The sequence below is a fragment of the Perognathus longimembris genome, chromosome 9 (genome assembly GCF_023159225.1).
Source record: "Perognathus longimembris pacificus isolate PPM17 chromosome 9, ASM2315922v1, whole genome shotgun sequence".
NCBI lineage: Eukaryota > Metazoa > Chordata > Mammalia > Rodentia > Heteromyidae > Perognathus > Perognathus longimembris.
Window position 1 is genome coordinate 45763073 of NC_063169.1, and position 22565 is coordinate 45785637.

At 39.9% G+C, this 22565-nt stretch overlaps 1 protein-coding gene across 1 annotated transcript; it reads left to right on the forward strand.

Moving 5' to 3' along the window:
• Window positions 1-11361: 11361 nt before the first annotated feature.
• Window positions 11362-22164, forward strand: Hey2 (hes related family bHLH transcription factor with YRPW motif 2). Its single transcript, XM_048354027.1, has 5 exons — window positions 11362-11516; window positions 13423-13501; window positions 13633-13716; window positions 16051-16132; window positions 21300-22164. The coding sequence occupies exons 1-5, from the start codon at window positions 11434-11436 to the stop codon at window positions 21986-21988; spliced, it is 1017 nt and encodes a 338-aa protein (XP_048209984.1). The 5' UTR covers window positions 11362-11433; the 3' UTR covers window positions 21989-22164.
• Window positions 22165-22565: the final 401 nt, after the last annotated feature.

Below are 22565 nucleotides of genomic sequence, written 5' to 3' on the forward strand. Positions count from 1 at the left end.
TCCTCATGAACAGGTAGTCAAATACAAGCTCACATTAGGGCTCACATACCAATAAATTCCCCAGGTAGGTCTTGGTTTCAGTGCAGGGATCTGTTATTGTTTTCCTAGTTTTCTGCATTTTTCTCATTGGTAAATGTCACCCTCAGTCTTTCCTCCTGTCTCCAAAAGGAATCTCCCAGGAAGGTGGGTTTCATATGTTCTTCCACCAAGCTCTTCATCTGCTTATTGGTGAGACAATTCTCATGGCCTAGGAACTGCCACATGTGTGATCATGAGCCAATAATAAGCAGGAGGGGAATGTTTTGATTGTCAGGTTAGAACCAGTTCTCCATCTACTCCAAGGGTGGGGTCAGGCCAATCCCACCTACACTAATGGCTACTACAATGGGGAGGGGTGTTGCTTCAAAAGAAACTGTGGGCCAGGGATGTAGCTCTGTGACAAAGCATTTGCTCAGTATGCAAAAGGCATGGGTCCATCCTTAGAATTCCAAGAACAAAAATAAACAAAAAATATGAGCACTGCAAAGAGAGAAAGATAATGAATAAACAGTAATAGGAAGATAGTATCTACAGCATTCATTTTATTCATTGCAGCTCTTAGGATAGACAAGTGTAACTATGAAATAAGAATTGAAAGAAAGAATCCATCCAATTAAAATTACAGAAAAAGCCTAAATACATAAATAAGCCATGAATTTATCAAAAACAGTCCATGGAGCATATGGGCAAGGATTTTAGCCAAGGAAAATAGTTCTTGATAATGGTTCTGGATCATTTAACAAATATTAATTGAGCACTTATATGTGCCAGGTATGATGATAAGACTTGGACTTACCAAAGACCTCGTTTTTATTTCTCTACACTAATTCTACTTGTAAATAGATGCCTATTAGTCAAAGAACAAAATTGTTTCACTTTGTTCCCCCATCTTAAAGACTGTTAAATACATACAATTTTTTAAATCCTACAAAATAAAAAAATGACTAGAGCTAAACCATTGAAGATAGCTGACATTTTTTAATCAATGTGTTTAGTATCATTATGATATAAATAAATACATATGTTATTTACAATTGTCCCAAGAGCATCAGTAAAGATTTGGATAAATAACATGCATATAATTTCTCTTAGACTTTTTAGAAGTAATTGATATTACCCAAAATATTACTACCTTTCTGATCACTAGTGAAATAGGAATTTCGATTAGGAACTATGATTAATATAAAATGAAATAAAATTTTGACATTTATGTACATAGGTTAGCAATAAATAATGTCATATAAATCTTAGGTGATTCGTATTTAATATAGGTATCAGGCTAAGCTTAAGTAAGGATTATTTCTTCATTTCATTATAGTGAGCTCCTCAAGCTCAACCTTCTGAGTGGAACCAAATATACAGTATGCATAACTATAAAATTTATTTTTAATTATAAAAATTAATATCCCATTACCTGACTCATAATTGTAATCCCTCTGTATATCACCTTTATGATAATAATAAAGTACACTAATTTTAAAAAGAATGTTTGACCATGATGAAAAAAAATAATATCTTAAGAATCACAGCTTTTTGTATAACAAAGAATAGCATGCATGTGAGAAACCCTAGCAAAAGTACTCACAGGACCAGCCAGCAGCACAGCTGACTTTGTGTTAACAATGAAAGCAGGTTGCGATCCACTGCCCACTTGTCACATTTCCATTCTGCCACAGCCAACCTCAGCTCAAATGATCATTTGACCCTCACAAAAAAGAGCGTACTGAGTTTATATAATGAATATTTGTAAGGGGTCATTATAACCTCATCTGAAAGATTCCTTTAAAGAGAAAAGATTGTTGATATTACATTGCCCTGGCTTCCTTTCACTTAGGGAAAGCTAAAGACATGACAGATAAGACCATTTTATTTAGCACTGGGCAATGTGGACTATATGCACATGTGTCCTATCAACCACGGAGAATGTACCTACAGTACTTTATAGAACACAGATAATATACATTGCATCCTGCTTACAGTGTGTTCTATAGGCATTATGAAAAAATTAAGACAGTATCTTTATTAAATCATTATTTCAGGCAAAATTGGGATTTGTCATTACAAACTCTTTCTTACCAACAGATGACTTTTGTTGTTATTTAGAAAGGAAAGGAGAAGGGTATCAGATGGATCTACTATAACCTTTTTGGGTATATACAGTAAAACTATATAGTGCATATAGTGCTAGAAGTTTCACATTTAACTTACTAGAACTTAAAAACAACACCATGAGATATAATTTTGGGTTGAAGAAACTAACAGAGAAAAACTATTATATAGCTTAGGTAGCATAGACTTACTAACTAATAGACTCAAGGGTTTAACCTGAGTTAATCCTCTATCTGCTATACATACAGACTAGAAGAAAAAGCTTCTTTCTTCTACAATTTCATCACTACTTTTTACAAAAACCCAGGGACATAACTGATTTTCCCAAATAAATTATTCTTGAAATACTATTACATTCATGCCAGACTGTATTTTTCTTTTCCATCTTGGAACCGTGGCTATTCACAGGAAATATCTTTTTCAAGTAGTGCGTGATTCACACCTACCCTCTGCAAATCATACAAACAAGTCAGCATTTTTCTCCTTCTCCCATTACTGGGGCAACTGATATCATTAACATATAAGCAATTCCCAAAGGAAAGAAAACCAATAGGTTCCCCAATGGAAATAGAGAATCTATTTTGGGGGGGGGGGGGCAGAGAGCAAGAATCTTTTAAGATGACTTGTACTGCAGTCAACATAAGAACTTGGTTCTAACAAGAAAACAGACTCAAATAGAAAGTCTATAGGCAGATTCAATTATGCACCTGTATTTGGTATGCAACAGAGCAAACACTTAATTCAGCCTGTGAAAATATATTAGGACTGATAAAATAATTAATTCAGGAACCACTTAATGAACCCTTTGAATCAGCAGCTGCTTCCTGAAGGCAGGAATTCTGCCTTATATACTGATCATTCACCAGGAAAAAGCATGTTGCATGGTACTTTGTAGATATATAGTTAATATTTCGTTGAAAGAATGGATTGAAAATCACTCCAATTTACAAAATTGGAAAATTTGGAAAAGAAAATTAATAATAAAAATTATCACTAAACTAAACGTTTATCTATAGTCATGATATATAACAAAGATTAAGTTCCTGGTTTAAGTTAAGCATATATATCTCAATTGTGTTTTCTTAAAAAAACACAATATCTGCAAGAGAAAAATTACATGTATCAGTAGCGTACAGATCACAAATCAGCAATAAGACTATGAAAAAGATGTTTAACCTTATTAATTCTGAAAATCAAGATAAAAATTATTGACCTGACTGTCAATGATTAGACTAGCAAGGGACTCAGTGAAATGAGTACTTACCATATTGTTAACAGGTATATAAATTGACCTAATTAAAATGACAAGTAATTTGTCAGGAAATATCAAAAGAGAAATTTGAATCTTGTTGAACCATTACTTCTTTTTCTCTTTTTTTTTCTACATATGTAGTGCTGAGGAATCAAACCCAGGGCTTCACATATTTGAGGCCGAGCACTTTTACCACTAGGCCATATTCCCAGCCCCCCTGAACAATTATTTATAAGACCCCATAGAAAGATAACAGTGACCTCTCTTTCAGCAAGAAAGTAGCAAGAAACAGTCATGGCCCAATCTTCCATTGAAAAAGTATTTAATCTGAACAAATCCAGAGATAGCTAGCAATGTTCTATTACTATGTGTTACTTTGAAGTCAATGAAGCTGAAAATCCCACTTCAGAAAGTTCTCTTAATCATTGGGAGTATAACTGCTTTCTGGTTTTAATTATGACATGACAAAACAAATCTGTAAAACCTGATGGGCAAGTCCTGGCATAGCTATGTTAGTACCCCAGTACTAATAGGCAGTAAACCTTTTTTTTTTGTTTGTTTGTTAAAAAAAAAACGGTTCCTATTAAGTAAACCCAAAGACCTAAAAACAACAAACTTACACACACACACACACAAAGTTGCACTCACAGTCCTACCTGATAATGCTCTTTTGAGTCTCTCATCTTTCCCTCACTGGAACAAATCACTGACATTAACAACTTTTAAGATGGAAAGGTTTATTCTAGCTCAGTTTTAGATGGTTCCCTCTGTGGTGGCTTAACCCTGAACTTTCTGTGGTGGCAGAGTTCACCTTAGTATGAGAGTACAATGGAGACCAGGTAACCTTAAAATGCCAGGAAGGCTACAGTTCAATATTCCCTACTTAAGGCATGGTTCTCATATCCCCACCCCACCCACCCTCAAGACCTAACTTTCTTCCCAAGGCTCCACCCACCTCTTAAAGTAACCACAGCCTCCCAAGAGCACCACAAGCTGGGAGCCATGCTTTCAAAACATGGGCCTCTGATATTCAAGATCCAAATTATAGATTCTTCTACTAGCTGAAAGCCTTGCACTGAGAAAGAAACAATGTCAAAAACTTTATTTCCCAAGATTTATCCAAACATTCTCCTCCTACTACAATGATTTCAATTTGATATAAGAACAAACTAGAACAAGAAAGACAATTGACTTACTGGTCAAGTATACTTAAAGAATTTTAGCTCTGAGCTTGTTACTTCACTCTTAAATCTTGGGTGGCTCTCAAATGACTTTAAGAAGATGCTCATCTCAGATGACAATTCTTCATGATTCACCTAGAGCCCAACTCATTTTTTTAAGGAAGGTCTCTGCCCTCCACCCACTTTTTTTTCTTTTCCTTAACTGCAGCCAAGGATCCCATCTTTCCCTAAGAATTAATATGTACTCGTCAGGCCTGGTGAAGAGGGTCCAGTATTTGCGAGTTGCTCTCTAAGAAGATCTATGTGATGTTGTAGCTATTCTATATATCTTCTAAGGTTCTGCTTAAATGCCACTTTTCCCTGTAATCACATAATAGCACTGGGAGATAGGTAATGAGCTAGATATGCACTTCCTATTGTGCTTAGGATAAGCACATAAGGATATCTCAGTAAATATAATATCCAAGTAAATTCGTGTGTTAGTTACATCAATGGAACTTTCAGATGAAAATCTTTGGGCCGCTGCTTCAACAGAACCTTTCTAGATTAACATCCAAGTCATGTCAATATCATAATCTATATTCATTCTGTGCCTTTTGTATGCATCCATATATTGATGCTTCTAGTTGCAGATAGATTTATACGTATGTGTCTACATGCATCATTTATATTTGTACTTTATTTTTATTCATATTTTCTGTTCTATTTCTATGCTTCTTAAATGTTATTCTCAGAAAGTCCTCATAGCCAGCCTTGACAAGTTAATCCTGCACTGCTCTGTGTTTTGATTCATAATTCAAAAAATGACCTAGATTGAAAGTGTCATGGAGACACCAATGTGCCTTTCTTACATAAGACATAGTACCTTGGCCTTCTCTGTACTGCAGCCGAGGTTGTTGCTCTCTATGAAACTGCATGACATTCTGTTTCCAAAGAGTACATTGATCAGATGGATATTATGATTCTTCAGCAAACCAGTGTGCTTTTGATTTATTCTATAGAAATAAGATGAGCTATTACCTAAGACCAAAAACTAAGTAAAAAAAATGGTTATTCCAATGTTCCCAACACATTGTCATTAAATTATTTTGAAGGCTAAATAAACCTAGAAAGAAACATAACTTCTGTGCTTTGCCTTTCAACCAATAGGTACCAAGAACTAGTCAAAATTTTATGTGGCAGAATAAAGTTAGCACTGTCTAAGAGGCAAAAAAAAAAAAACTTGCTATTTTTCTATTTTGTACTGTATATATCAGGATAGGTTTATAAAACATAAAGGTCCAAATATAGCTTGTATTTTTTCCAGAGTAAATCTAAAATTAGCAAGTTCTTATTTACAACGTTTAAAGTTTGGGGTTTTTAAAAAAAAATCTCTAACAATTAAAAATTCAAAGAATTAGGCATAAATGTGTCTATAGCTCTAAAATATTCTAATAAAAGAGTTAAACAGCTATACATGTTCACTTGCATCCTCTAGGCAAATACTTTTAGTCTTAAAGCTTTCCACAGCATTTGATATTTCAAACATATCAAGACCCTCTCTGTTTTTCACTTTCATCAAGTAATGAGAGCCAAGCAGATTCTGGATCCTTTGATTTAAATTTTCTTCTCTCTGAAACTGAAAGCAGAAACGTTTTAATAGAGAATCTACATTTTGGAACACAGTGAAACTCTAGTCCCATTAATGTCACTTAATTAATCTTGACAGCTTAGGGGATGGCTTATTTAGCTATAAGGAGATAAACTATTGTCTTCATTTATGCATTCAGCAACGTTACTTTCTCCTGTTATAATTAATCACAATGGTTGGGAGAGCGTTTTACACAAAGAAAGTAATTGTTTCAGATAATTAAAATAAACTTTTAAAAATCTGTGACCAAGTCAATGTAGGCCTTGTGGAATTTAGTGACTGAGTAAAGATTTTTTCTTTTATTTATTTATTTTTGAGAACTACATGCTTTCACTTTTCATACTACAAAAACCAGACATTTTACAATGTTTCTCTTTTTAGCTGGCCTTCAGGAAGATCGGAGCTGAACTAAAGGCCCAATCAAAATAAATGCTTTCCTGTTCGTCTTTAAATAAATTATTTGCATAGTTTCATGACTTTTTCATTTAGGTTACTTAGTTTTATTTTTTTCGACAATGTATCTAAACTATATTTATGTAAATGAGCAGAGTGTTCATTCATTTTAGCACAAAATTCATTCTAAACCACCATTTATGCCAGGCATCATAAGATATAGTTAGATAAAAGATCATTTTCATGAAAGTGGTGAATGTGTTTCACTGTATCCTTAAAAGAAGGGGGCGGGGGGAACTGCCATTCAAACCAACTTCAAAAATATGGAAATTTAAGAACTTTCCTTAAAAGAAAGCCTGTCAACATCAATTTAACCCCCCATGAAGACTTCAGTTAATTCAGTGAGTGCTGATATCTATGGCTGTTGCTTACTTGGGTATGGAAAACTAGTTCCTTGTGGCACAACCCTCTTCTCCCGGGTCCTGCAATAAAACCAGACTTCATCCTTGGGCATGTGTTAAGTACTAAGAACATTAATAATGCCAAAATAAAAGCATTGAAATAAACTGCCCCAGAGATCAACTTAGACAGTGCTACTTCCTGAAAAAGAAGTTTTGAATGTTAAGGTTTCCTCCTTTGGAGTTAATGATGTAACACATAAGCCGTTCCTATGAAGACCAGCCTAGAAATATGCACATTGTATGGCTGACCAGGCAAGAATAATTTGTGAACTGAACAGCTACTCTCTTTCAGATTAAGGTTGGTAGGCCTAAATCTTCCCTGTGTGTCAGCTTTGTTTTACATTACTGGCATGCACATTTGTTTCATAGAGTTACCCTAGATTAGCCTGCCTGCAACCAGCCTGATTTGGAGAAAGGTATTGAAATTTACAGGGATTTTGCCTTTGGCCTCCTCTCCCAGACAGCAGCAGTCTCACATCTTAATGCTTCTAGGGCTCCTTAGCCTCTTACTCATGGAAGACAGTCTAAGCCCGCCCACACATACACATGTGCTTATCACCTGCAATTGAAAATAGACTAGCACTTGTCAGAGCAATCAGATTGTCTTCCCTTTGCCAGAAAAAAAGCCAGGGTAAATAGTTAGATCTCAAAAGGGGCAAAATATTAGACTTCCTTCTCAATTTGCAGTATGTTCATTTAGACTACTCAGAACATGAAGGTCTCTAAGTAATAGCATTGCACTTATTTCACTGAGAAAATAAGTTTAAATGCTTAAAAGTAGTATTGTCCTGGTTTGATTACTTTCTAAGCTAGAGTAGCACATATTTTCTAAATAATTTTGAAGACACAGAAGCAATAAGCCAAAGTGTGCCAACAGATGGTAAGCAAACTAGAAGGTTCTAGAACATGCAGGAAGAAACAGATCAAGAATTTTTTTAAAGTATCTCCATTCATTTCCAAAATGCTACAACATTTTTAGAATCTCAGCCAAGCAATCACTGCATTAGTTTGTGTAACAAAACTCAAAATTCTGTGGGACAAGATTTGGTCAAGGTGGCCACTATAGGCAGGAAAGCAAACTGTAACAAGCAGATAGAGAAAGAGTCCTGTGGGGAAAATATCCGAACCATTGAATGTCATATCCATATCACAACCCGCTAAGGGAGCTAAAGCACACAAGCACAAAACAGAGAAGATAATTTAGACTGGGTTTTCCCTCCTCTCTGCCTTTTAGATCAGTCCTCTTGGCCTTTCTCAGGGGGCTTTCCTTTTTAAGTCGGTCTCCCCCACTCCACCCCACTCCACTCCACTCCACTCCACTCCACTGAGTCTACCGGCCTAATTGTTTCATTGTTCAAATCTCCCAAAAACAAAGAACAGCCGTTTGCTTTGCGTGTGGACATCTTTACTTTTGCTCTGGTCCTAGGTTAAACTTTCCATCAACTTTCCCTGATTGTTGCAGAGGGGCCCAAGGGGAATGAGTCTTCAAATCCCTTGGTCCTCTAATTCCTTAATTCCCGTCCACTCCCCTCTCTTTTTGTCTCCCAGCCTTAGGAACCTTTACAACTTCCCTCCACCACCCGCCTCTCGTCAGTAACCATTTTTCAAGTATGCGGAGGGAGAAATGGGAGAGATTTAAAAATGTTTCCCTTTTGCTTCCTAACCCAGTCACAGACCCAAGACGGGCAGCATGCCTAGCCACCGGGTAGACAAACGGAATACTTAATGAAACTAAACGATCAAATGAAAGAAAGAAAGAAAAAAAACTCGAATTGAGATTAAATATTTTAAAGATAAATGAACATATTCTTTTGAAACTGTTCACAATGGTATGTATTGCCATATGCGTTCTTTAACAGACCTAAAACGTGCCACTGTTCTAAGCACACACACACACACACACACACACACACATTTACTTTAGAAAAAAAAATACATTTTAACTGACATTAAGCTCCTGTGTGCTTTCGAACGCCCTGCTGCATTTTTCTTTATGACACTGTACAGCGGTTAAATCTTCAAAGACAAATATGGAAAAACTTCAACCAGTTGCTACTTTATTACAAGCACACCATTTCCCGCTGCAAATTTTCGCAAACGTTATAATTAAATACACAAGTACAGTGATGGGGGAGGGTGGGCCTTAGGTGTTGGTTTTTTCCAATGATGATTTCAGGTTTTGCCTAGGGCATATGGAAGCACCCGCTAATTTGCTCGTGTGGCACACGTTAATTGCACGTGTGGACTTTGGCTTTTGGGGGGAGGAGGGGACCTGCCAGCCCTCGCTGAGTTCTGAAGGCTGAACTCGCGACGGGGAAGTCTGGCATGGAACCCAAGGACTCAAAGCCCACCCCCAGCCAGACTGAGGGTACCAGGAGCCGAGATGAGCAGCGCGGCGGCCAAGAGCTTTGCCCGCGCCGAGCTCTCGGGCCACAGCGCAGCGGCCGGGCCATAGGCTGGGAGTCCAGGGCTGGCGAGGCACCGGCTCGGAGGCTGACCCCGAAGATGGAGAGCCGCAGCCACCTGCAGCTTGGCGGTCCAGTACTGACCCCATCCTGACCCACCAGGCCCCGCCAGACCCCGCCTGGTCCTGGCCAACTGTTTGATTTGCCTGGGGTTAAGTTTCAGAAGTGAGGACAGAAGGTTTCGGATCTCTGTTCACAGGGCAATTAAAGGCATCGCGGTGCAGATGGAAAAAAAAGGGAGACCAGGCCGTACAGGAAAGGGGTTTGCTGGTGTTTTTTGTTTTTGTTTTTGTTTTTGAGAGCTTAGCCCCGGTGTGGTCCCGACTCCTTCGCGCTCTCCCTTGGCTCAATCCGCGCCCGGGTTCGGTCTTTCCCAGTCGCCTCTTTTCTGTGGGGGAGAGAACCAGTTTCAAAGGGATGCTGTAGGCTCATTCCCCAGGAAGGTACGCATCTGCCCGCGGCGGGGCGTCACTGCGATCGATGGACACCTCTTTTTCATCCCAAGCCCGGAGCTGTCCACGTGCAACACGACTCCAATCAACGCGCCAATACAGCAACGCGCGGACCCCGGCTCCCCCCTTCCTTCCCCCCCCGCCCCCCCCCCCCGGGCTTCCCGGGCTCGACTTCGCTCAATTCCTGTCCCGGTGGAGACACAGCGGCGAGGCCTCTCCAGAAATCCCAGAGAACATGGAAAGAGCAGCTCCGACGTCGGTATGTAAACCCCGCTAGACGTGGAAGCCACCCCACAGCGTCCCCAGCGCACCGAGAACCCGGCAGGAATCCGTACTTTACAAATTCAGTTTTCATGCACGACACCTCCATGTCCCAGGCGGTGGTGGTTGCCAAGACCCCGGGATGAGGGAGAACTGAGACATTTATTCGGATAATCCAAGCCCGATAAATGCGGAGTGGAATACCTGGTGGAAGTATGTTCTGAAATCCCGGCTGCCTTCCTCTAAGCCCCTCCTAGCATTAGAGGGGACGCACTCCTACCCTCAAGGACTAAATGAGCTGTAGCAAGTGACAGATCTCATCTGGCCGATCTTGCAGACCCGACGATCGCCATCCAATTCAAGACCTCGTGGGAGAACTACAATTATTTAAACCCTGTGCACAACTCAGAAACTACATGAAGTAACTTCGAGTTGTTAGTGTGGAAAGCAAATTTGATTTAAGGTTTATTTAAAAAACAAAAACGGAGAATAAATGTGACTACTGGGGCCAGCAGGTCAGTGGGTTTGGGTCGGGACGCAGGACAACCGAGCTGGGCGGCTCAGTTAAGCCTCAGTGCCTCCCGACGTCACATGCGCCCGATCGCGCTCAGCCACGCGCCTGGGGTTGTTCTTTAAACACAGGACTGAAACTCTCGGGGCGAGACCACCGGGTGTGCAGAAGAGACGGAACCCCAAGTCCAGAGCCCGCCCCTCTCCCACCAGCTCCCGTTCGCGCCCCGCGCCCCACTAGCTGGTGCGGGAAAACCCGCGACAACGGCTCGCCGCTGTCTCTCCACGCCAGTGAGCGGCTCCCTAGTCCCTGGTGCCCCGCACCGTTTCCCACGCCTCTCCCAGAGCCTCGCGCGAACATTGGTGAACTCTGCCCCGCCTCTCTACTCCAGCCTATCACCGGCCACGCCGGCCCCTGAGGAGGCGGTACCAGGCGGATGGCTCAGACCAGCTCGCGGAGGTCCGGAGAGGGAGCCCCGCCCGCGCAGGGGGGCGTGGCCGGCGCCTGCTCTGGCCCCGGAGCTGGGTCGCGGCGTGGGAAAGAGCTTGGGGGAGCCGACCGCGCCGCCGGCGGAGCCGCGCCTGCCAGGGAGGGGGCGGGCGGGGAGGGCACGGCGCCCCGCTCAGCCTCGGCGTCGACGGCTCGCCTCCAGGCTGCACCTCCAGCCGTGTCCGCCGCGATGAAGCGCCCTTGCGAGGAGACGACCTCCGAAAGCGACATGGACGAGACGATCGACGTGGGAAGCGAGAACAATTATTCGGGGTGAGCGCGGGTTGGGTTGGAAATGCCTGGCGCTGGAAGGTATCCGGGAGCTCCTAGGACATCCCCGGGGTCCCCGTTTATTTTTGCAACTTCCGGATGAAGAGAAGAAAGTTTGACTGGAGAAGCTTTGAGTTGAGGGTGTTTGGAGGGAGGAAGAAAGAGTTGGGGTTTGGCGACAATGGTGGGTGCTCGCCGTCGGGGTGGGGCGGAGAGGAACGGGGACTGATTGAAAGGGAGAGTGCGGGAGTTGGCGCCGTAGAGTCCCGGCTGTCAGCTAGTGACTCGAGGATAGGAGGTGCATCTCGTAGGCTGGGGACCCTGTATTTGGGGGCACTTCCAGAATAGGGCAGAAGAAAAGAAAAGAAACGAGTTGAGCTTTTCTTTGTAGCGAGGCTAAGAACACGACCTGAAATTTCGAGACGTTGGAGTGATCTGCGCTTAGTAGATTGAGCTGTGCAGGTCTCAGCGTCTGTGATTCGGGCTCAGCTGCGCGCGCGTGAGTGACAGATGTGAGGATCAAGTCGAGCATCGTTTCTCTGACTGGTCTATTCTTAAGTCTGGAAAAGATCGGCGTCGTGATCACAGACGCCAGACCCTTGGTGACAGGGAGATTACGGAGGCATTTTAGAGGCAAGGCGGGTCAAATGATAATTGCTTCTAATTGGTATCCCAGAAGCACCTTAATTATTTATCTGCAGCTGTCATTCAAAGAGCGAAATTCTTCCTGCGTTTGGAAAACTAGTTTTCTTACATATTCTTAAATCTAGCATGTACAAACCATCCAGAAACATCAAGAGCAAAGTCATGAAAGTCTACTTATAAAGAATTATTAAACTGTTGTGTCATCTTAAAAAAAAAAAAAGGAGGTCTGAAGAACGCAAGATCTCAGTTGAAAGGTGAAACCAGTAGGGAAGGGGTGAGAATGGAGGGGATAGTTGGTTCAGAAACAAGATCCAGAAGTGAGAAGGTGAGGTAATAGGAACCTGGTGTGGGCAACATTTCTACAATGAAAGGGAACAAATAACACGACCTGGAGAATTTGAAACCATAAGGAGGCATATTATCCTTGAATTACCAAGGGAAATATATCCAAACTAGAAAGAAGTGTCAACGTATGTGACCAAATAATAATTTGATGGGACTTTTAATATTAAAGTACCATTTCCATCAAGGAAATTCAAGGTACCTTTCTGCTTCTAGAAATATAAGTTGAGTGTGAAGGCAGAGACACCACAGTTTCGTTTTCAACGTAAAGCATGTACATGGTACCAGTAATTTTAATATCTGTACCGATGACAGAAATTAAACTTCTGTACCATTGACAGAATCTTAGGATAGTCCCTTAGTGTACAAAAAGTCCTTTCCCCCTTCTGTAATGTATAACTAACTGAAGTTTCAAAATGGTGTGCTCATTTCTGTTCTTTTTAAAGGCTGAATCTCAGGACTATAATTCAACATAGGGTGACTATTTGTTGCTGGTGTTTTATATTTACTTTTTTAGTGATGTTGATGTCTAACAGCAGGAGGAGCATGGATGCTATTAGAGATTCGGTGACTTTTAAGAAATATATATGAGTGGAAATAGGAAATATTAATAGCTGACCTCCCACCCCAACTGCCCATAATTAACTTCACTGTAATACTCATAAACCTTTAGGGAAACTCATGGCAACAGAATGGATATCTAGATGCCCAATAGGTTTATCTTCTAACCACCACAACTCCTGCTTGAAGAAGACTGACAGGCAGTGAACTATGTTAAAACCAAAGGATAGAAATTAAGAATAAGATTACAGACATGAAGGGTGAAATCACGCTGGATATTTAATGAGTTCAATGAAACACTGAAAAGAAACAGTCATTATATTAGTACAACACTTGACCAACAACTCTTCCTATTTTATAGGCAGAGTACAAGCTCTGTGATTCGATCAAATTCTCCAACAACAACATCTCAAATTATGGCAAGAAAGAAGAGGAGAGGGGTATGTGCTTTTTCTCCCTTTCTATTTCATGGCAATCGAGCCTAATGTGTAATTGTTGTGTTTTGCTCTTGTATGTAATTTCTTCATTTATGTATCCATAAACTTCTGTTGTTTTGCTTTCTTTGGGATAGATCATAGAGAAAAGGCGTCGGGATCGGATAAATAACAGTTTATCTGAGTTGAGACGCCTGGTGCCAACGGCTTTTGAAAAACAAGTAAGCTTCTCCCCCCTCTTTCCCTACCCCCTAAAAAGCTCAAAGAATCTGATTCTCTCATCTGGGAATGTGGTTTCTTGTTAGAGCTCATTAAAATAATGGTGTATGTGCCCTGATCTGGCACAGAGCAGCTATTTCAATAAAATGCTTTGTTGTGGCAAAACTATTAAAAACATAATCCATCATGGAGCTGAAAAACATTTCCATTCTTTAGCTTATTTCCCCCTTAAGGGTAACAATGTTCATGCTTTCTCTGTTCTTTCTATGAATACCAGTAGTGGTTTTATTTAAAACTGTTCTGTATGTAGCAGTCTTCAAAAAATATGTATCATATATGAAAAATATTTTTCTCACTGATTTTAAAAAGTACTCTTTGATTTAAAAAATAAGTCAAATCCAACGAAATGACATCTCTTGTTCCCTTTCCTAAATGATAGTATTAATGCAATGTATTTACCAAACTACTTACTTTCATTTTTAAGCTCTGGATTGTAATAGAAAAATATTACATTTGGGGCATATTTGAGAAGTTTGGTAAAAAAAAATAAAAGAATTGAACCACATAAAAAAGTCATATGGCAATTTTCAGAGTTCAGGTACTTGTTTATAGGATGCAGGAGTTGATTCTGCGCATTTAAGAAAAGTAAAGGATACATTTTTTAATCTGCCTTGGAGTTTTAGGAAATTTGTTCTCTAGTCCTGCCCAAATGGCTAATGATAGAGATCTCTAAAAGTATCTTTCAGAGGATACAGTAGCATGTGCTTGTTAAAAGTATTTCCAATTGAACTCCACATAGGGTACAAGACCTCAGTTGTTCATATATTCCACCTTTTTTTTTTCTACTTTGTGAATCTGAAAACAGTATAAAACAAGCCCTACAAAGCCCCTGGAGATTGTCCAGAAACTGCAGATTTAGTTACTAGTCACTTTCACTGGAACTAACTCACACATTTTCACGGAAATGCTGAACAGCGACAAAAGCACAGGATGCAATATGCTTTTAATTATGTATTTTTAAGATAAAAAGGATACCCAGTTGATATGCTGAGACTGTGTCTGATAAGCTAAATACATTGGAAATTATCCTTTTGATTTGTAGAAGCTTCAATGACAATTCGTTCCTGATGAAAATGTCAATAATGTATGTTTTATGTGTTGTTTTTTAAAAAATCTGTGTCATGAAATGTCTGCAGTTAGGGGAAGCAGTAAGCTTGGTATTTTGGCATTTTTTTATTTCTTGTTTTGGTAGCCTTTTTTTTCCTTAAATACTGACTTAAAACAAATCTTAAGGGCAAACTTGAGTTTTTTGGCAGTCACTTACCATAAACACAAGTGTTCCCTTTTGCAGAGTTTGGCTACCTACCTTAGCTAGCTGGCCCATTTACAATATGATTAGGAGAGTGTTTTTTAAGCACAGTTAAATAGCTGACACTCTTGCCATGTCCTGGGTGCTAGTAATTTTCAAAAGGCAAACAAAGCATAGAGACCTGGAATAAACTTTTGGATCTTTTTCTAAAACTTTCTTTTATGGGGGAGGGGCAGTAATTATTTAGCTCTTTCAGGATATTAGAAGCCACCCACAGGCCTACAGACATAGCAAGTGTTGGATTTGTGTTTCAAATAGTTTTAGAGTTACAATAAAAGTATATTTGCTAGACCATTTTATTAAGAACTATTTGTAATGCTTCAGAAATGCTTAAGAATTGAGGCTGCTTATTAAATAAGCTGTAAATCATTTCCTTATTTTTTTTTCATTGAGTGTGATCTTGGCATTCACAGTGACACCTGCTGGTAACCTTGAAAGAATTTTTTTTTCCTTTTTTCTTTTGGGTTCTGGTTTGTAGTAGTACTTTATGAATTACTCTAAAGGTGTATTAGAATTTACTATTTTTGAATAATCTACTTTTAATTATAATTTGCTAAAATTGGTTCCTATTTTTCAGAGTAATGAAACTATTCAACTGTTCTAGACTTAAACATTGTGACTACTAAATATCCCTTTATCGCTAAGACAGACTGAACATAGAATTTGAGAATTTACAGCTAGAATGGGTTTTGTGAAGTGATACTAGAAATACAATTATTATTTTACAAATAACTTATTTTTAGTGTTTCAGTTCAGATGAGAAGTACCTCAGTCATTGTAATATAGCAATGCTTAGTAAGCTCATATAAGTCTGGACAGAATTTAGATTTTTCTATGAAGGAATTAACCTTAGAGTCTTCTAATGAGAGAAAAAATGAAAACCATAATACTAAATTCTAAATACTAGTTATAAGGTTCCAAGGTAGTTTGAATAGAATTTATGAGACTTTATTATTTGTTTCTGAAGGGTTCTGCAAAGTTAGAAAAAGCTGAAATACTGCAAATGACTGTGGATCATTTGAAAATGCTTCAAGCAACAGGAGGTAAAGGTAAGTAGGTAGCTTCATTTTGTGTGGGTTTTTGTTTTTACCCCTTTCTACCTTTCTCTTTTTATCTTTTCCTTCTAATTTTGTATGGAAGTCATAGTTGAACAGTTCTCTAACAAGCTAAAATAGGCGGCCCCAGATTAAAGCCTTGGAAATCAATGCTAATGGCAGGATTGAACTCGTGGGAAAGAACTTCTGGAACAAAAGAAGCACTTGACCCTGGGCTTGTGTTTGCTTTCATAATACTGTGGGAGTGAGGCTTCATTCACTACAGCATGGTCAGAGATTTGTTTGGGATTTGAGAAGCTCATGCTGGAATCTGTACAGAAAGACAAAACAAATACACAAACATCCAAACATAAACAGGTTTTTAGACTCTCCATGCCCCACCTCTAACTCTGTCTCTCTTTTCTGTCTCTCTCTGTATGTCTCTTTTTCTGTCTGTCTGTCTGCCTGTCTCTTTTACTTACTCTTTCTCTCTCTCATCAAATAAAGCTGGGCCTCAAATAATTTAGCAACCATTAAAGGAAGTAACTTCAGAATGATGTTTATAGTTGTTGTCAGAGTTTCAGTGGTTTTGGCTTTAGACCAAATAGAACACATGAAGTTCGAATAGTGAATCTCTGAACTGAACAGACTGACTGTTCACCAGAGGAGACAGGACAGGTGCCATGGCTCCAGGGCCTTAGAGAAGTTGTCATCTCTACTCAGTAGTACTCTAGGGAAGAATTGTCCAACAGGACAGGAAGGGACTCTCATCTCATACTAAGAATATACTTAAGATAGTAAAAGGCATAATATTCATTCATTTATTCATATTACATTATACTACGTTGCCTCCCATCTCACTTGATTTTTTTCCCCTTTTATATCTTTCTCACTCTGCAAGACAACTATTGATATTCAGTTCATCCAAGAGTGCTACTCAGTATATTTAGCAACTGAATAAAGAGAGGCTATGCCAAGAAGTGTACAACTGAATCGCTGAGGCTTCCTCTGCTCAGCATGAGCCTTTTACTACCCACTGATGGATCCTTAGATCAGAGGGGAGCAGGGCATTGGAAAGAAGTCACTTTTGAGAAAAATGAAGGCTCTTGGGACCACAGCCTTGACTTTAACAATTTTCTCTCTATGTCAAGTGATTGGGTAATCACTGAGCAGGAAGCTCATTTGGTCTAATGTACCTCAAGTCATATCTTCCTGAAAACAAATAGTAGCACAGAATACAAACCTTCTGCCCTTCCCAGCCTGGCCACTATCTTTGACCACCTACAGAAACAGCCTGAGGATTAAACTAGTAGAATGACCCCCTAAAGCCCTTTCAACTTGGTGAATCTATCTCAGCATCTGCTTCCTGAGAGTGTGAGAAAATGAATAACTGTGCTAAAGCAAAAAGTTGTGTGCCAGCACTATTACCCTTAACACTGTAAAATATGAGGCTGAGAATTGTTATCAGGGTTTCAAACATTTGATGTGAGTTGTATTTCCAAAGAGTAAATATTGTTCTTTGGCTTTATAATAAAAACTGGATTTCATCTTGGTTGCTATTCTTGGCTTCTTGAACATCCCCCAAATTCATCTCAGAATTGTGAGCAGACATTCCCTAGCATGCGCCAGGTCATCACACAGAAGAATATGGAGGCTTTGAAGAAGGGGCTTGGCGATTTGGGCTGATAAGATTTCAGAATCTCAACTGCTGCCTAATCTAGCAGCATGAGCTATGAACTCTGAATGGTTGACTGTGACTTTTGGCTGTATCATTTATTAGCTCTGTAACCTGGACTAAACTAGTAGCCCTCTCTGGACCTGCCTCATCATCTGCAACATGAGGGAAATTATAGCATCCACCTCACAGGTTGTTGTGGGTTACTTAATGTAAAGCTCATCAAAGCACGCTGGAACAGAAGAAGTGGCTATGGACAATGTTATTGTTGACCCCAGATCCATTCACAGGAGACAGCTGCTCACCATATCCCTTCTACATTCAACAATGGGCTGGGCATTACATAATTTATATCCCATCAGATGGATCAGAATTCTCTTCCATGTTTAGTAAATTGGCTGGCAAACTACCAAAGTTATTTATCTCATGACCAACAATGAAAATATGTAGCATCTCCTGGTGAGCCAATTCTGTTGATTAATTCCTTACAGTCTTATTTTAATACTACAGTCATTTGTAAAGGAGATTTAGTAGAGTAATGTAAATTTTCAAACCTCTCTGGATTTCTGCTGTCTTCTTTGATTATCAACTCCCTCCTTCTTGCTCTTTTGTTGTTGTTGCTTATAGCTTGAACTTAGAGCATGGGCACTGTCCTTGAGCTCTTTTTGTTCAGGGATAGCACACTATCACTTTGATCCACAGCGCCATTTCCATTTGCGTTTTTGTGGTGATTAATTGAAGATTAGAGCACATTGAACTTTCCTGCCTGGGCTAGCTTCCACTGCAATCCTCAGATCTCAGCCTCCTTAGTAGCTAGAATTATAAGCATGAGCTACAACCACCCAGACCCTCCTCTACTTATAGAAGTCAGAAGAGAGGCTTGTAAAGCCCCTACCCAGAACCCTAAGAATCAAAATCATTCCATGATGAAGATCATTTCATGATTCATGATCTTCATCATCATTTCATCATCTTCAGGAACAGCATTTCCTCCCAACTCCAGGGGACTTGCTCACCATACCCAAGTCCTGGGAGGATTCCTTAGCTTTCCTTTCATCTTCTACCTTTTAGGATGTTTCCTTGAATCAACTTTGTGTTGTTGTTTCTGTTTTAGTGGTGGATATATTTTCCCTAAACATCTTTTTCTCAACATCTAGAATTCTGTTAGAGTTTTAGTTTTAGTATTTTAAATTTATGTCATGTGTGTTTTTTTCATTGAGCTTTGATCATAGATTAAAATTATCTAATTTTTAGTAGATAATAAAGAAAATAGGTAATATTTTGATATGCAAAAAATAAAAAGTAGGGTTGGGAATATGGTCTCATGGTAAAAGTGCTTGCCTCATATACATGAAGCCCTGGGTTTGATTCCTCAGCACCACTTACACAGAAAAAACCCAGAAGTGGTCCTGTGGCTCAAGAGGTAGAATGCTAGCCTTGAACAAAAAGAAGCCAGGGACAGTGCTCAGGCCTTGAGTTCAAGCTCCACAACTGGCAAAAAAGACAAATAAAAAAGTATAGTAAATGCCTTACATAAAAAATAATGAATGTGTTATTTCTCATTCACGTACATACAGATCTGGGAAATATTTTTTTAATTAAAGATTACTTAATCCAGGCACCAGTCAGTGGCTCACACTTATAACTCTAACTACTCAGCAATCTGAGAATGGAAAATGACATGTCAAGGCAAGATCAGGCACAAGTTCTGTACTGTTAGCTGGATGTGATAGTGCATACTTGTCATCCTATAGCGGAGGTAGAAATCAGAAGAATTGTGGTTCCAGGACAGCCAGGGCACAAAGCTCTGTGAGGTTTCATCTAAATAGAAAGAATCTGGGATGGTCCACACCTGTCATTCCAGCCACATAGCAAAGCAGACTGTAGTCCATGCACACCCCCAGGCAGGAACCGAGATCCTATCTCAAAAATAGCTAGTTGAGGTAGAAACTGGGGGAAAGTGAAAAAAAAATGTACTCATTACTTGACTTATGAAATGATAACTTCTCTGCTCAATACCTTTATAATAATGATTATTATTACAGTTTAAAAAGGGAAGAGGATGTCACTTAGTGACTTAATGCCTGCTTAGAAAATATGAGGTCCTGAGTTCAAATCCCACAACTTGAAAAAAAAAGAATATTACTTATAAAGAACTTACTGTTGTCAAGTACTAGTGGCTCACATCTGTAATTGTAGCTACTGAGGAGGCTGAGATCTGAGAATGGCAGTTTAAAGACAGCCTGGGCAGGAATGTCCATAAAATTCTTATCTCCAATTAACTACCTGAAAACTGCAACTGGAGCTGTGGCTTAAAGTGGTAGAACACTAGCTTTGAGTGAAAAAGCTCAGGGACAGAACCTGGGACCTGAGTTCAAGCCAACAGGGAAAAAAAGAAAAAAGGAAGAAGAAGAAGGGGCTGAAGGCAGTGACATTGATCAAGATGTATTGTATTCATAAATTGCTTTGTTATGTGGCAAGCACTTTCTACTTTCTATTTAACGATAAAAAATTTTAAATGGAATTTTTTAAAAGCTGGAAAGGACATATTTGTACTTACACAAGGTCCCCATTCAAGGAGGGTGCTTGTCCCCAATTATCTATTAGTACGTACTTTATTGATACTATAAGTATCAGCTATTATTATTTTCTATTCCAATATGTTATCTCTGAACAAAATGAAACCCTGATAAAGGCGATCCAGATCTAGTCATTTTTATGGTAATCGTAAATGGATGATTTTCATTCCTACATACAGATACAATTGATATACTTTTTGTCCCTTGGTTGGATGCCATAAAAATATAAACTAGCTAATGAGGGATTATATATATATATATACATACATATATACATATGTAACATATGTTATAATATTGTGTAATATACTATGTATATATACTTCTACTTATATATACTTTTATTATTTATAAAGTAATGGCAAGATGTTTTCACTTTGTTGCTAAAGAAAAAACATTGTGAATCAAGAAACACACATATATGTATATTCAGATTCTAGCATATATCTGGGAAAACTCTTCCAGCTGCTAAATTATACTTTATAATTCCAAAAGAGTTTAAAATACTTTGAGTAAGCTGTGTAACACCCGTATCTGTGAGAGTTTTTCTATTTTAGTGAAAGTGTTTACTGGGAAAGTCATTATCCCACAATACTCAAGTCAAGCTACTTTTCTTTTTCCCTGCAAACATTTGCTATAGGATTGTCATTTTCCCTATTGTGATACTTAGTTGCAAGAACAATTGTAAAATAATGTGTTGCCAAATTGTTACACATTCAAGTTACAAATATACACATTAAGTTACAAGTACACCTTCATCTGCAAAAATTAAACCTATAGTCACTGGCAATATTTCCAAAAAAGATTATTATTCTCCTTATGTTTCCTGAAGCATGAAACTTCCGTGAGTCATTATTCTTCAAAACTGTGTAAGTTTCTCCCTTTCACTCTTTTCTGCTTTCCTCCACTCTTCTCAAACTCTCTTTAGGCTACTTTGACGCGCATGCTCTGGCCATGGACTTCATGAGCATTGGATTCCGGGAGTGCTTAACGGAAGTGGCCAGGTACCTGAGCTCAGTGGAGGGCCTGGACTCCTCTGACCCACTGCGCGTGCGCCTCGTCTCTCATCTCAGCACTTGCGCCTCCCAGCGGGAAGCCGCCGCAATGACAGCCTCCATGGCCCATCACCATCATCACCCACTGCATCCTCACCACTGGGCCGCTGCCTTCCACCATCTTCCTGCAGCCCTGCTCCAACCCAACGGACTACATGCATCGGAGTCAACGCCTTGTCGCCTCTCCACAACTTCAGAAGTGCCTCCTGCCCATGGCTCTGCTCTTCTCACGGCCACATTCGCCCATGCAGATTCTGCCCTCAGGATGCCATCAACGGGCAGCGTCGCCCCTTGCGTGCCACCTCTGTCCACTTCCCTCTTGTCCCTCTCTGCCACCGTGCACGCCGCAGCCGCAGCGGCCACCGCAGCCGCACACACTTTCCCTCTGTCCTTCGCGGGGGCCTTCCCCATGTTGCCCCCCAACGCCGCGGCAGCCGTGGCAGCAGCCACAGCCATCAGCCCACCCTTAACCGTGTCAGCCGCCTCCAGTCCTCAGCAGACCAGCAGCGGAACAAACAGTAAACCCTACCGACCCTGGGGGACAGAAGTCGGAGCCTTTTAAGTTATCTTTGAACTTGCAAATAGTAACTGAATGTCCTTCATTTCAGAGTCAGCTGCAAACCTCTACGCCCTCAAGATAGCCATGCCGATGCCTACAGATCCACAAAGGAACAATAAAGCTGAGATGCAAACCCTCACACATGGAAATGTGTCTCTTTCTCTCTCTCTCTCTCTCTCTCTCTCTCTCTCTCTCTCTCTCTCTCTCTCTCTCTCTCTCTCTGCTTTTTTAAGAAAAAATTAACAATTGTTTCCATCTAAGTTTCCTGGGAATGTGTAGACTGTACAATCCAGTAGAACATCCATATATCTAAGTTGGGAAAGAAAAAAGGCTGTGACTGAAGTCTATTACAACTAGAAGGGGAGGAAATTGTGTTTTCTAAGTGCTGAGCTAAAGAAGGTTTTCTTCTGGATATGTGTCACTGAGCAAGTCAAAAAGAGCGTAGACTTTAGATGAAGAAAGGAAAGTGGCAGATGTCTTAGATTTGACCACACATAATAGGATGCCAGGATAGAAGACTCTGTTGAAACCAACAGACTATGTTGGTCAAGAAGAGTGCTGAAATAATTCCCAAGTTGAA

Coding starts and splice junctions, on each gene's coding strand:
- Hey2 (XM_048354027.1), top strand. CDS start 11,434: ATGAAGCGCCCTTGCGAGGAGACGACCTCCGAAAGCGACATGGACGAG. Junction 13,717..16,050: donor CAACGGCTTTTGAAAAACAA/GTAAGCTTCTCC, acceptor TTGTTTCTGAAG/GGTTCTGCAAAGTTAGAAAA. Junction 16,133..21,299: donor TCAAGCAACAGGAGGTAAAG/GTAAGTAGGTAG, acceptor AACTCTCTTTAG/GCTACTTTGACGCGCATGCT.